This window comes from Biomphalaria glabrata, chromosome 6 (assembly GCF_947242115.1).
Source record: "Biomphalaria glabrata chromosome 6, xgBioGlab47.1, whole genome shotgun sequence".
In the NCBI taxonomy this organism is placed as follows: Eukaryota; Metazoa; Mollusca; class Gastropoda; family Planorbidae; genus Biomphalaria; species Biomphalaria glabrata.
Window position 1 is genome coordinate 3,758,958 of NC_074716.1, and position 15,863 is coordinate 3,774,820.

The 15,863-nt window shown below is 38.2% G+C and overlaps 1 protein-coding gene across 2 annotated transcripts; it reads left to right on the forward strand.

Moving 5' to 3' along the window:
• The first annotated feature begins 1,093 nt into the window (after positions 1 to 1,093).
• Positions 1,094 to 8,801, forward strand: LOC106075092 (uncharacterized). Of its 2 annotated transcripts, none has more exons than XM_013236010.2 (5): positions 1,094 to 1,296; positions 3,253 to 3,311; positions 4,526 to 4,653; positions 7,289 to 7,429; positions 8,235 to 8,801. In XM_013236010.2, exons 2-5 carry the CDS (start codon positions 3,278 to 3,280, stop codon positions 8,706 to 8,708), a joined length of 777 nt encoding a protein of 258 aa, XP_013091464.2. In that variant the 5' UTR covers positions 1,094 to 1,296; positions 3,253 to 3,277; the 3' UTR covers positions 8,709 to 8,801. The 2 variants fall into 2 exon arrangements, with proteins under 2 accessions (XP_013091464.2, XP_055889385.1); XM_056033410.1 differs by having other exon boundaries at positions 1,095 to 1,132.
• Positions 8,802 to 15,863: the final 7,062 nt, after the last annotated feature.

The window sequence follows — 15,863 nt, forward strand, 5'->3', positions numbered from 1 at the left end:
TTATATACATACATATATATATATATATATATATATATATATATATATATATATATATATATATATATATATATATATATATCCAATGCAATTCATTCATCCAGCTTTCTATTCATGATTTAATCAATTAATTGGTAAAAAAAAAAGAATGTTACGTTTCCTTTAAGTTTCCTTTAGATCTATGGTGCAGATAATATAAAGATAATCACATCCTATGGCCTGCGGTTAACATGGGTGTCATGTGGCGATCAATTTATCTCAATTATCCGGGGGACTCCTAAAAACCGCAATTTAAAAATCCCCCGTCTTCATATGAAGCGAATCACTTGACCTCCTAGTCAACATTTGCATTACTAGTAATTAATACATGCATTACGGAATAAGACTAGCATAAATAATGAAATTGAAATGAAGTATACTTCATTATGTTGATTACAGTAAAAAAGTAAATCTCCCATTTCAGACCGTGCGGTCAATAGGGCAGATGATGTAAAGGTCATCAGTTTCTGTGTTCCGCGGTGTCATGGGTGGCCAGCATAACGACCAACCGCCTTTGCTTTTCCCCCAACAAATCTCAGGCACCCATTAAAGATGGGTGGAATCAGATGAGCGCTCAAGATCCCGAAATTAAAAATCCCAATCTTTCCAGGATTCGAACCCGGGACCCTCTGATACTGAAGCCAAGCGCTTTATCATTCATCCTAATGGTAATAACGGTTTCCGCTCCTGATAAGACTTGCAGGTATTCAGTTCGCCTTGAGAGCTTCAATGTTTTGGTTCTTAGACCTTTATGTTCCTGTGTATGAGAAGAAGCCCCATTGCAGTGAATTGAAGCAAAAATCTTGAGTCTACATTTCAGCAAAGAGCTTGACACACACTTCCGACGACTGAGCGCTACCTCCCTGCCACTCACTTTCTCCATTCTTTAAAACGTTGTCAGATGACGGTAGTCAATAGTGACGTCGTGATGGTCTCATCAAGACCCAATTAACACGCGCAAACCTTTTTTTTTCTTTTCTGCGCTACACGGTTTTCAATTCAATAATTACCCTAGCGGAAGGATATGCAGGCGTTATAAGCGTAGCGATGACCAAAGAACCGCGAATAAACAAGAGCTGATGTCGAGAGTAAGGTCAGTAGCGCACTACAGGAGTAGCAGACGTGAGATAAAAACTTTCTCAAATACATGACACAATATAACCGAACTATTTTAATATATATCTATCATTTTTCTATAATTAGAAAAGACGATGTATTAAGTTACTCAAACTGCTTCTAGTTCTAGTAGCTGTGAAGGTGAGTTTGATAATGGTAAATCCGTTTTTATGTTAAAATAAATACGAATTAATGTAAAATCATAGATATAACATTGCTAAAAAAATCATAATCTAATTTAATGACAATAGGTAATGATAATATGGAGCTCCTCCTTCGTATCAAAAAGGAGATATGTTTTTATTTTTTTTACAAAGCTTATATTAAGTATTAACTCACTCCGTCTGTCTGTCTGGGTGGGATCTTTTCTCCCACTTCCCAATCTCGGATCGAGTGAAATTATTTAGTATCGATGACAACCATTAAAAAATTAACCAGTTAGTTAATCTATTAGACGTAACTAAATTAATTATTATCATTACGCATGATTAGGCTAAGGGGAGCTAATGAATGAAATTACTGTTGTTGAAAGGTGTTCTCCCTTCACTTAATATAACCTTTTTTTTTTTTTTTTAATTTTGCTTATCTACATCAACATTCCAGTTGGCTATGAATGCTGGGTCAATTTGATTGTATTTAGAGAATGTGAAGGTTAGGTTTACTTTAAAATGATTTGCCCTAAATCTCTGGGGGTTTTTTTTGCTTGTTTTTTTTTTGTTTTTGTTCTCGTTCTAAGTTGTTTTCTTGGTGAAGCTGCCCGGGTACGCTGTTCTGCCTCAACGTGGCGCCCGTGTGGAAACGACCATTAGAGGAAGAGGTTAGGCTAAATGAATAGCAAAACAAAACTCCCTTGGGGGTGCCCACGGGTAGGCGAGAGTTTACCCATTGCACGAGCGGAGTTGAAAGAGAGCTCTCACGACCCTGTCGATAATCCATGCGCCGTTCCTAAAGGATCGTTTACACTAATGGCGAGTCCTGCACGGTTAGCTTGGTACAACATAGGAAAATGGCGGAGGTCCCCGGTGCACTCGGCCTTCGGCCATGTCTAGCCCATGCGCCCGCGGTGCCAGATGCATCGGAAATAGCAATACTTTACATAGGCATTGACTTGGGTCTCTTCCAGACAGAACTGTGGTTCACACAGGTTTTTTTTTTTACTGTTTGGCGCTCAAGCAGGTTATTTTTCAAACTTAGATCTCGAAGAGACTTCGGCTCAGTTCTTAGACGATCAAACGGTTAAGCTGCAAGGAACTCCCAACACTCGCATCATCAGGTCTAAAAGATCAGTAGTTCTCATCTGGAGGTTTCGATCTCGCATTCTATTGAAAGGAGGCGCGGTGGTTGAGTGGTAAAGCGCTTGGCATCCGAACCGGGGGTCTCGGGTTTGAATAGGATTTTTAATTTCGGGATCTTTGGGTGCCTATGAGTCCACCCAGCTCTAATGAGAACTGACATTAGTTGGGGAAAAGTAAAAGCGGTGGGTCGTTGTGCTGGCCACATGACACCATCGTTAACCGCGGGCCACTGGAACAGATGACCATTATATCAATCTTGAAAAATTGAATTAATCTTGAGTTTATCTTTTATACCTTATGGTTTAACCACGTAATAAAATACTCAGAAAGACAAAAAGATAAAGTCTTGTTTCTTATTTCCTATACTTGCACAAAGTCCTATTATCTTATCTTATAAAATACAGACGTTACTTCAAAAAAAAAAAAGAACATGATTTTGTCTAATCTTATAAAATACAGACGTAACTTAAAATAAGAACATGATTTTGTCCTACGCTTCATGCATCTAGTCATTCACGTTAATCAACGATAATGCTCTTTCTATTAGAGCATGGAGCGGGTTGCCTGAATCAGCCAGGAAAACCAACAGCTTTAGCAGAGTTTAAGTCATTAATCAACATTGACGACTGGATTGAAAAATGAATATGCGTAGACGTAATTATCTTTGAAGGAACGTCTCTAATTTATAAGATAAGAAATTAGCTATTTCCACTTCATAACTCCCAATAGTATTGTTATATAAGAAATATTGTGATAATTACGCTGTATTATGAAACAACGAATGTTGTTGTTGTTTTTTCAGGAGAAACTATAACACAAGTTTCATTATGCGGGTACACATTCTGATTTTCTGCTTTGTAGGTAAGTTGAACAGCTTACAGGTTGCCATTGTGTCTGTATTGAATCACACCCACAAGGCTCGTTGCATACTACAAGGCTGTAACCATAGACCTATATATAGGCCTACTACTAGACCGGAAACAGGAAATACATTCTTATCCACGACTGATAGATCATGAACATTGTGTAGAAAGTTGGATCAAGGCGTTGTTTTGTCAAGTAGTTCAAAGAAGTCAAGTTGTTGTTTTTCTTTCAACCCTAACCTATGTAACATATAATTTTATTTTTTAGATCTAGATCTAGTAATTGATTATCAAATATACACACAAAAAAAATCACAATTTAGCGTTGCATTCAGTCTTTTGATAAAGAAGATTATGTATATAAAAATTGCAAAATAATAATTATGAGACGAGAGTACTCTTATTTTTGATGTTCATTCACTAGATCTAGACTCTAAAAATTAAATTATATGTTACATAGGTTAGGGTTGAAAAAAAAAACAAACCCTTACTTCTTTTAACTGCTTTACAAAACAACGCCTTGATCCAACTTTCTAAAAAAAATTTCACGACATTTATTGTAGTGTTAAAAAGTCTCCATGTCCAGTCTAGATATAGTATATATATATAAGTCTATGGTCTAGATATAGTATATATATAAGTCTATGGTCTAGATATAGTATATATATAAGTCTATGGTCTAGATATAGTATATATATAAGTCTATGGTCTAGATATAGTATATATATAAGTCTATGGTCTAGATATAGTATATATATATATGTCTATGGTCTAGATATAGTATATATATAAGTCTATGGTCTAGATATAGTATATATATAAGGCTATGGTCTAGATATAGTATATATATAAGGCTATGGTCTAGATATAGTATATATATAAGTCTATGGTCTAGATATAGTATATATATAAGTCTATGGTCTAGATATAGTATATATATAAGTCTATGGTCTAGATATAGTATATATATAAGGCTATGGTCTAGATATAGTATATATATAAGTCTATGGTCTAGATATAGTATATATATAAGGCTATGGCTGTAACCGTATCTCAAAAGACCGGAAGACCTTGTCCCATGTTGTTGTAGCTTTCACAATGGGCGAGGATAGAAACAAATACTCTTACTATAATCGTTATCTTGTTCTTTATAGGATCTAATCGAATGATTATAAATTGATGATTATAAACACGTTTTTCTCCCAATGTCAGCGGTTCTCATAAAGCAGCGAGTTGATGGTCTAGAGGTCTGTGATGTTCTACAAGTCATTGATTCTGTGGAATGGAATCTCGTCAAGCTGGTCAAAAGTGTGAATGCTACTTTGAGCAAATACCGAAACGTAAGTCTACAATCTATAATATATTACTATAAGAGCACTGACTGACTGACTGACTGACTGATTTATTCATCACTAATTTTCCCACTTGCGGTTTAGGAAAAAATACAAAAGTTTAACCTGTTATTAGTTATCATGTAATTAAAACAATGAAACCATTTTCACGATACCCCAGCTATTAAATTTACAAATTACAATTTTTGATTCGCAATTCCGATCCAATATGTATTTTTTTAAGGCCGATTCTTCTTCTTGAAACTGTCAGGTAGAGTTGAGCCTTCGGCTCTTGGAACTTTGGGCCAGCAAAAGTGAACAAGAGCTCCCTTTCACCGGTCTGAATGAGAACAGTGTACACCGTTCTGTCTGGCGGGGTGTCAGACTCGCGGCCGGAGACCGTGTGCACCGGGACCCCTGCCATTTTCCTTTTCTATACCAGGCTTACCGTGCGGGACACGCCATTTATGTAACGGCCCTTTGAGAAACGGCGCCTGGATTGTGACTAGGTTGTGGGAGCTTTTTTACAACTCCGCGCAGTGCAATGAGGATGCTCTCGCACCCCCTTAGGCACCCCCACGGGAGTCTTGTTTTGCTACCCTTTAGCCTAATCGTTTCCTCCTACGATCGTTTCCACCCGGGCGCCACTATGAGGCAGGGAAGCATGCCCGGGTTAAGTCCCGATATATTAAAAAAACAAGATTATACTTTCTTCCGTTTTGTTTTCCCGTAATCCACAATTTTAAACTTTTGCGTGTGTGTGTGTGTGTGTACATCTGACTTGCTCTTCTGGAAAAGTAATTCTATGTAGAAATGTTCTTTTAGGGTGGTGACTAGGAAGAGGGGGGGGGTGGGGTGGAGTGGGGCAAGTCTGGACAGAAGTCTGTGTTTGTGTGGGGAGGTCTATGTAAGTGGGCCGTTCTAACCCAACGTAACTGACACTATATTCCATGGCCCACAATTATGTTATGAATGCGTTGAAATGGGGAGGGGAGGGGAGGGGAGGGGAGGGGGGGGAGTAATATTATGTGATCGCTCGATGCTAAAGATGAAATAATAAACAAGCAAAATCTAAAAAAAAAAAAAAAAAATCGTTAAAAAAAAAATCTTTTCTAAAGGGGAAGAATTCCGTGCTTAAAACTATATCTACCAATAATGTACGAGTTATTTCCCTTATTCGATGTCAAACAAAATAATTCATTACCAATAATTAATGTACTTGGTAAGTATTTTGTTTAACTTTGTATAACTTATTTTTAAAGTTGGTGAAGACTCTGCAACAGAACTATGGATTATCTCTGAGAGTCTTGGTCAGCAAGTGGGAGACTTTCGTAAGGTTGTTATTGCTTGAAGTGATAATAGATATAATTACTCCGCTAGCTACACAAGCTTACAATAGCATGCGTCTAATATAGCTCCAGACAACCAGCCCAGCTCATAGCCTTCGCGTGAGACTCACTTATTAGTTCCGGTTGAACTGACGTCACTGGCAGGAGAGAAGCAAAGGCGAAGAACATGCGTTAAAGCCAGTAAGCTTCGAGCAGGAGGGGCTCGAAAACCTTGTCTTGCTACCCACCTAAGAGAAGGAAACTGAATTCAAACCTCTGCTGCCCTTGGACCATACCCAAACATGGGAAAGGCTTCTAGCATCAGCCCTGAGGAAAGAACAGAATCCTTAAGCAAATCTTACGGAACTGGCAAAACCGTTTGATAGTCAAAGAGCTGAGCCGAAGGCTCTAATAGATCTAGGGTTGAAAAAAAAACAAATCTGTTTGAACCACCGTTCTGTCTGGAAGAGATCCAAGTCAATGCCTATGTAAAGCATTGCTATTTCCGATATGTCTGGCACCCCGGGCGCATGGACTAGAATGCATGGCCGAAGGCCGAGTACACCGGGAACCTCCGCCATTTTCCTATGTTGTACTAAGCTAACCGTGCAGGACTCGCCATTAGTATAACGGTCCCTTGAGGATTATCGAGGATTATCGACAGGGACGTGGAAGCTCTCTTTCAACTCCGCTCCGTGCAATGGGAAAACTCTCGCCTTCACTTGGACATTCCCACAGGAGTTTTGTTTTTGCTAACCACTTCCTCTAATGGCCGTTTCCACCAGAGTGTACCTGGGACTGGCAGAACCTGCAGCAATGCTGATCCCAAACGTATCGGGATCCTTTGGACGCTTCAGCTGAGCGAATGGGAACTGTTGTGTGGTCGACATTATTCTGAACATGGCTAATCCCCAGGCTTTGGGACTGAAAGTGTAATAAGTCTGATTGTATGTTAGTAGAATGATGTTTCATCGTGATGTACATGTGCTTCTGTTCATGTGAAATTAATGCGCGCTCATGAATAATTTTAAATCTTGATTCCTTTTTGTAGCCACCAGAGATTAATACACGCTTCTCTATTATGATTAAGTAGGGGACATTTACATTGTTTATATTCTCTTAAGTGTTAGAGCAAAAATTCTATTGTCTCCCTTCCGTTAATGTTGGGGACAAAGACCTCCAAGCCTTGTTGAAACAAAAACTAGGTTATCTCCCTTACGACAATGTTGAGAAAAAAACGATTATCTCCCTTCAGGGGTTTATTTGAATAAAGTTGGGAATATTTGTTTCCAGACTATTTTTTGGTTTGTTTTCAGTGTAAATGTGACGAAGATGCAGTTTTACAAAACGAATGGAAATTGGCGTTTCGTGGAACGTCAGGCACAAGACAGTCTGTCTACTACGCTTACAAGGACGGGCTTGGGATTCCAAGCTCCATTGAAAGTGGCTGCAAACAGGTAAATGTGCTATGTATGGCAGGCATTGCAATTTATGATGGCAGGTGATGTAGGTACCTCATTTAGACATTGCAATTTCTGATGGCAGGCAGTGGCTTAGTTAAGGTGGGGGGTGAGGAGGGAGGAGAATTTGAAAATCACCTTGGGGCCTCTCTTGAGGGGGGCACAAAATGAGTGTTTTTTACATTAAAAATTAAATATTACGCAAAATGCAATGGCCCCCAAAAAGGCCAAGCCCTCAGGCCGCCAAACGATGGGAAATTCCTAGCTACGCCCCTGATGGCAGGTAATATAAGTACCCAGTTTAGGCGTTGCAATTTATGATGACAGGGAATGAAAGGCTCTATGTTTCTATGGCCGACGGTATACGAGGGTTTCATGTGGCCAGCACAATGACCAAAAATTTTTGTCATAAAGTCATTATCTTTAAAGCGGCTTTAATACTTGTATCATTGTATCTTATCTTATCTTATATAATACAGACGTTACTTCATAAAAGAAGATGATTACGTCCTACGCGTCATGCATTCAGTCATGCATATTAAACAATGACTTAAACTCTGCCAAGTCACTGGTTTTCCTGGCTAGCTCAGGCAACCCATTCCATGCCCTAATAGCACTAGGGAAGAAGGAATATCACTGTCATTTGCTAGAATGTCGATAGTCTAAGAATAACTTTTGACTATTTGAGAGAATACAAAAGTTTATTAATAAATAATAATAATAATTCAGTTAAAAATATTTCGGTCTCATTTCCTTTAGTTATTGCCCTTTTCATCCTCATCCTAATTCTCCTTTTTAAAAGGTAGGAAAACCGCTGGCTTGCAGCAGTCATTACAGAAACGATTTAATTCTTGATAACTGGAACGGAATCTCGGAAGTCGCCCTGGCCCTCTACAAGAATGACGTCAGAGTGCATCACGTGATTTTCGACGCCGCTGGCTCCACCTACATGAACTGGCTGGATAAGGCAAGGGTCAAGAGTTCATCCTGGTCTGACCTTCCAACGAGCGTGGCCAACATCTTCTCCATTGCAGGTCACCAGGACGCCAGTCTCCGTAGGACTTTCTTCCTAAACAAATCCTACGGAGCTTGCCCCAACGATTCCGGATGGTTTGTAGCCATTGATAACGAAAACGGCGGATGTAGCTGGGAAAAGAACGCAGCACTCCCTTTTTTTAAATACGCCACAGGTTCCACGGCATTAAACTGGAATGATGGCAACATTGGTCGCGCGGACTACTTTGCTGTTCTAGTGAAATATTATAACACGCCATAAATTTATACACCATTTGGACCTTCTTATGATATTATTACGAATCATCTTTAATGTCAAGCAACATTTCGATCAGGTTATGAGGAAATAATGAACATTTTGTTGAAAATAAAAAATTTACATTTTTGAAAAATATTTTTGTATCATTACTTTTCAGTACTTGAGATTAGGAAGAGTTATCTTTACCAGTTCGACTCACAAATAATCAACAACATACTATCATATGGGATGAATGGGATCGTACAAAAACTCCATCGGAGTGAATACAGCGTCACATTTAGTCGTATGAGAATGACGTTATGTCACATTTAGTCGATTGAGAATGACGTTATGTCACATTTAGTCGTATGAGAATGAAGTTATGTCACATTTAGTCGTATGAGAAGGACGTTATGTCACATTCATGTACTTGTCACATTTAGTCGTATGAGAATGACGTTATGTCACATTCATGTACTTGTCACATTTAGTCGTATGAGAATGACGTTATGTCACATTTAGTCGATTGAGAATGACGTTATGTCACATTTAGTCGTATGAGAATGAAGTTATGTCACATTTAGTCGTATGAGAAGGACGTTATGTCACATTCATGTACTTGTCACATTTAGTCGTATGAGAATGACGTTATGTCACATTCAAGTAACTTGTCACATTCTCTTTCTCGTTTGTTTCTATTTCTGTCACGTAGCAGACTGGGCGAGTCTACTTTTAATTCTACCCGGCTGCCTCCTAATAAATAGCTCCAATTACACTATCTCAGTATTAATCTCCCATTACACTATCTCAGTATTAAGCTCCCATTACACTATCTCAGTATTAAGCTCCCATTACACTATCTCAGTATCAAGCTCCCATTACACTATCTCAGTATTAAGCTCCCATTACACTATCTCAGTATTAAGCTCCCATTACACTATCTCAGTATTAAGCTCCCATTACACTATCTCAGTATTAAGCTCCCATTACACTATCTCAGTATTAAGCTCCCCTTCCAAGAATGAAATATTTGACGACCATAAAAAGTAACAGGGGGTTGAAGCGTCTGACGTCACGGCGTACAGGGCGTGGCTTGTAAACGGGAGCAAAAGTTTTGCAGCAGAAACCAGGCAGTTATAGACAGAACCTCATAGAGTAAAGTTGTAGACAGAACCTCATAGAGTAAAGTTATAGACAGAACCTCAGAGAGTAAAGTTGTAGACAGAACCTCATAGAGTAAAGTTGTAGACAGAACCTCAGAGAGTAAAGTTGTAGACATAACCTCATAGAGTAAAGTTGTAGACAGAACCTCATAGAGTAAAGTTGTAGACAGAACCTCATAAAGTAAAGTTGTAGACAGAACCTCATAGAGTAAAGTTGTAGACAGAACCTCAGAGAGTAAAGTTGTAGACAGAACCTCATATAGTAAAGTTGTAGACAGAACCTCAGAGAGTAAAGTTGTAGACAGAACCTCATATAGTAAAGTTGTAGACAGAACCTCAGAGAGTAAAGTTGTAGATAGAAACTCATAGAGTAAAGTTGTAGACAGAACCTCAGAGAGTAAAGTTGTAGACATAACCTCATAGAGTAAAGTTGTAGACAGAACCTCATAGAGTAAAGTTGTAGACAGAACCTCATAAAGTAAAGTTGTAGACAGAACCTCATAGAGTAAAGTTGTAGACAGAACCTCATAGAGTAAAGTTGGTAGACAGAACCTCATAGAGTAAAGTTGTAGACATAACCTCATTGAGTAAATATATAAATCTTCACTAAATCATGAGCATTGTCTGATAAACACAATCCTATAGTATCCAAAGGCAGGCTTTTTTGGTGAGCTAAAAGGTGGTCGACGTAACAGAGGCGCCCCACGGAAACGCTTCAAAGACCAGCTTAGGCGTCAACTTTCCTTGGCTGACATAGAAGAGAGCACCTGGTTGCATGCGGCCTCAGAACGAGACAGATGGAGGTCACTCACAAAGGCCGCGGGATACACATTTGAGATCAAAAGAAAATCTGCCGCCGAGGACAAACGCAGACGGCGAAAAGAAAATCTAAATCGACCAACTGCGGACAATGGTTATGCTTGCCCTGGATGTGGTAAAATATGTAGGTCACAGCTGGGACTGCGTAGCCAGGAAAATACTGCATTTCTCACTAATCTTCGGACCTTATTATTATAGTAGCCTCAAGTCATCTTAACATCTACAACTCAAATAAAGATCCAACCTTCACACAGCCCTACTTGTTGACTTAGTTGGCCCCCTTTGACTATGGCTTATCTTGTGGAACACTTTTTCATGTGACTTGAAGCTTTATTTTGGCTTGGAGAGACACTCCCGTCCACATATATCGCAGGTTAAGGTGGCTTTCGCTTTGGTGGTAGAGGAGCCGACCTTTTTTTGAATGGCACGCTTTTCTTCAAGAGCGAAGGCCCATGTTTTTTTTTTACTGTCCACAGCTTTCTTGGTCACCGTCTCTCTCCATCTAGTGCGGTCTAAGGCTATCTCTGCCCAATGGTCAGTATTGATATTGACTGATTTGAGGTCCCGTTTTACAACCACGTAACGAATGTAGTGGCGACCAGTTTTTCTTGAACCAAACGCGAGTTGCCCGTAAAGAATGACTTTTCGGATTGCGATTGTCCTCCATCCGGCGAACATGTCCGAGCCAGCGCAGGCGGCGTTGGTTTAAGGACTGCAAAGATGCCGGGAAGTCTTGTTCGTGCGAGGATCTCAACATTGCACACTCTCTCAAGATTTTCAAGATCCTTCGAAGGCAGCGCAAGTGGAGTGAGTTTAGTTATCTCTCTTGCTTTGTGTAGGTAGTCCACGACTCACAGCTGTACAGTAGCCTGCTCAGAACGCATGCCTTGTCGACTAGTGAAAGTGAAAAGGATCAAGACGTCTGTGTGTAGTCACTCAATGAAATTTGTTTATTTTTGCTATTTATTACAAAGCTTATATCAACTCAGTCTGTCTGTCTGGTAAAAGTTTGTACATGTTATTTCTCCCACACCCAATTTCGGATTAAGATCAAATTTTTCACAATTATTTCTCTACCTGACACACAAGAATCAATTAAAAAAAACAACAACAATTAGTTAATTAACTATTATTTTGTTTGGTATCTTGAACAAGGGGAAGAAATCGTACTTGACATATGTGGTGGTTAAGTTGAATTAGTCCCCTTGAGACCTGAGTGAACATTTTAGAATGCATAAAACAAAACGATCATGTAATCATTCACCACGATACCCCCTTCTTCCCTCCCCCTTTCACAACTGGTCCAGACAAGTGATGGGATCATAGCGCATTGAGAAACTAAAAGCAAACATAACCTGTATGGCGACATTTATGCACTACGCAAGACAGCAGGGTTTCTGTCCAGGGCTTTTGCAAGAGAGGATTTGAGGCTCTCAAGCCCTCACTCTAATGGAGTTTGATGATGATGATGATGATGATGAACATAACAAGGTAACAAAGACAGTTTGTGTGGAAACACAAACTCAAAATCGACCCCCGAAGTGGTCCACCCAGGTAGGTAAAAGGCAGGTTTCAATATTTTCAGAAATAATATCAGAATGAAATTGTATCAAAGGCAAAGGACAGTGAAGAATGGAGAAAGAAGGTTGACAGATCCTGTGTGGTGCCATTACGGTCCAGCAGACCAAGGGATAGGTGAAAGTTAAGCTAGATGTGAACCAGGCCTAACGGATGTCTTATAATGAATATCTAATTGATCTAATTGTTTTGAAAAGGATCAATCTCTTATTCAAAGCCGTAAGAATTTCCGTAAAAATTAAAAAAAAATTCTTTAGCTATGTGTTTCATTGTCATAATTCAGCGCTGCAATTCACGCCATAATATGAAAAACAACCCCATTAATTGTTGTTTTAAATTATGTTCCACTTATACGAATAATAAATAGATTTTTTCTCCTTAAAAAATATTTTTTTTGGTAAATATAGTAGTTAGTATGAGAGGACTTATATAATTTGGAAACATAATTGTAAAGAAAACAACAGTAAATTGTCAATAAATCTAACACCGTTAGCATAAATGTGTTTAAAATATGGTTTGTAGTTGTTCCCCTTAATAAATAGCCTCCCTTGCTTGTTACTACTGATAATGAATAGTTGTAAAAATGGTGTATTTTTATGAAAAAAAAAACTAATTGCATAGTTGATTTTAAAAATTAAGATTTTTTTCTATTTCAAAAAAGGAAAAAAGCAGCCGTTGCATCTGAACTTTGGTGTAAAATATTATGATTTTCATTATCTTTTCAAGTTTACGAGATCTAAATGGGACGGATGGTCAGATGGTCAGAGCACACAAAACTAGTAGTGTCTTTTCCCCTTTCGGAGGCCGCTAAAAATGTGTAAAAATATTTGTAATCCCATAGATTTATTACGCCTAGGTGAAATATGCACACGATTACATGACTGATCCAAACTAATTGATACAATTACACTTGATATAAGATTGGTGATTTAAAAAAAAAGTTTAAATAATATTGTCTTGTTCTAAAATATCTTCACTTCTTTTTATTCACTTCTCTCTTCTTCACTTCTCTTTATTCACTCCTCTCTTCTTCACTTCTCTTTATTCACTCCTCTCTTCTTCACTTCTCTTTATTCACTCCTCTCTTCTTCACGTCTCTTTATTCACTCCTCCCTTCTTCACTTCTCTTTATTTACTCCTCTCTTCTTCACGTCTCTTTATTCACTCCTCTCTTCTTCACTTCTCTTTATTCACTCCTCTCTTCTTCACTCCTCTTTTCTTCACTTCTCTCTTCTTCACTTCTCTTTATTCACTCCTCTCCTCTTCACTTCTCTTTATTCACATCTATCTTCTTCACTCCTCTTTTCTTCACTTCTCTTTATTCACACCTCTCTTCTTTCACTTTTCTTTATTCACTTCTCTCTTTTTCACTTCTCTCTTATTCACTTCTCTTTATTCACTTCTCCCTTTTTCACTTCTCTCTTTTTCACTTCTCTCTTTTTCACTTCTCTCTTCTTCACTTATCTTTATTCACACCTCTCTTCTTCACTTCTCTTTATTCACTTCTTTTTTTCACTCCTCGCTTCTTCACTTATCTTTATTGTCAGGTCTTTTTAGAATAATATAATGCATTATTATTAAATATTAATGTGTAGATGTATTACAGTAATTTTGTGAATTACAATTGTGTACTTTGTATTATTTTATAACTTGTAATATTTTAGGCCCAAGTTCAGCCCGACAGCCACACCATACACACTCTGTTATAAATACATTAATAGACGAGGTGTATGATGATTTAATAAAATAATGAATTTAATCTAATGATATATTACAAATGAACTGATATATGAATAATAATAATGGTTTGAATATCAATATATATATATATATATATATATATATATATATATATATATATATATATATATATATATATATAATATGTACTCTAATATGATCCAGTTAGTCTTTTTAGAACATTCAAATAATTAAGAAGCACATAATATATTACCTTAGCTATAATAGGTAGTTCAATGGATCACATAGACCTTCATTCTAAAAAGCAACAACTGGTAATACATGTAGATCTATCCTCTAGATCAGATACTGTTCACAGACTACAATTCCAAAGTTCATAGTTCACACTGTACACCAGGTCTGGATACAGCAACCCGCAGTCTGGAATCTGGAACCTCAGACTCGTGAAACAAACTTGAACACCAGACGACCAACTTGAACACCAGACGACCAACTTAAACACCAGACGACCAACTTGAACACCAGACGACCAACTTGAACACCAGACGACCAATTTGAACACCAAACGACCAATTTGAACACCAGACGACCAACTTGAACACCAGACGACCAACTTGAACACCAGACGACCAATTTGAACACCAGACGACCAACTTGAACACCAGACGACCAACTTGAACACCAGACGACCAATTTGAACACCAGACGACCAACTTGAACACCAGACGACCAACTTAAACACCAGACGACCAATTTGAACACCAGACGACCAACTTGAACACCAGACGACCAACTTGAACACCAGACGACCAACTTAAACACCAGACGACCAACTTGAACACCAGACGACCAACTTGAACACCAGACGACCAACTGAGATTAGTGAGATGAAGACCTCAGTCCTGTAGACTAATGCAGTACTCTCAATACAGAAATTGAGACTGAAAACAGATACTTGATACTGAGTCTAACACCTAGACTTGAAACCAAGACTAAGACCAAGACTTAGACTTGACGCTAAAACCCTATAGAAAGATAAAAGATTCTTCTAATCATCTAGATCTAGTCTAGATATAATTATAGACTGACAAATACGATCGAATCCAAATAGAAATAACTATACAATGAAAAATAAAACCCACCCTAAACAGGGGTCAAGATAATCCAACAAGAAAATGTCCAAGGCAAATGCTAAGGCTATCCAGTAACATAAGCCAAGGAGAAATTCAAGAGCTCTCAAGACACGTCTTACTGTACCAACGTACAAAAATGGAGAGAGTGTAGCAGCAGACAAATGACGAAAACCACACACACACTAACTTTACGTCACTAGAAGCTGTGACAAGCAACAAGGGGAGATCAGTCCCCGAAAGCACACAGGAAAAAAAAAGTCACTCCGATGACGTCATCAGAATAGTGATAATGCTGTGCTATTAATAGAGAAATAATGCTACTATACAATTACATAGATAACTGCGACATTTATTAAATTATCTTTATTCACTTCTTTTTTTTCACTCCTCTCTTCTTCATTTCTTTCTTCACTTCTCTCTTCTAAACTTCTCTCTTCTTCACTTCTCTCTTATTCACTTCTCTTTCTTCACTCCTCTCTTCTTCACTTCTTTTTTCACTTCTCTCTTCTTCACTTTTCTCTTATTCACTTCTCTTTCTTCACTCCTCTCTTCTTCACTTCTTTTTTCACTTCTCTCTTCTTCACTTCTCTTTATTCACTCCTCTCTTCTTCACTTCTCTCTTCTTCACTTATCTTTATTCACTTCTCTTTAATCACTCCTCTCTTCTTCACTTCTCTCTTCTTCACTTCTCTTTATTCACTCCTCTCGTCTTCACGTGTCTCTTCTTCACTTCTCTTTATTCACTTATCTTTATTCACTTATCTTTATTCACTTCTCTTTATTCA

Bases quoted from the DNA above. Each gene is read 5' to 3' on its own strand.
- LOC106075092 (XM_056033410.1), top strand. The intron at 3,312-4,525 runs GTAAGTTGAACA...TCCCAATGTCAG, and splicing joins TCTGATTTTCTGCTTTGTAG to CGGTTCTCATAAAGCAGCGA. The intron at 4,654-7,288 runs GTAAGTCTACAA...GTTTGTTTTCAG, and splicing joins CTTTGAGCAAATACCGAAAC to TGTAAATGTGACGAAGATGC.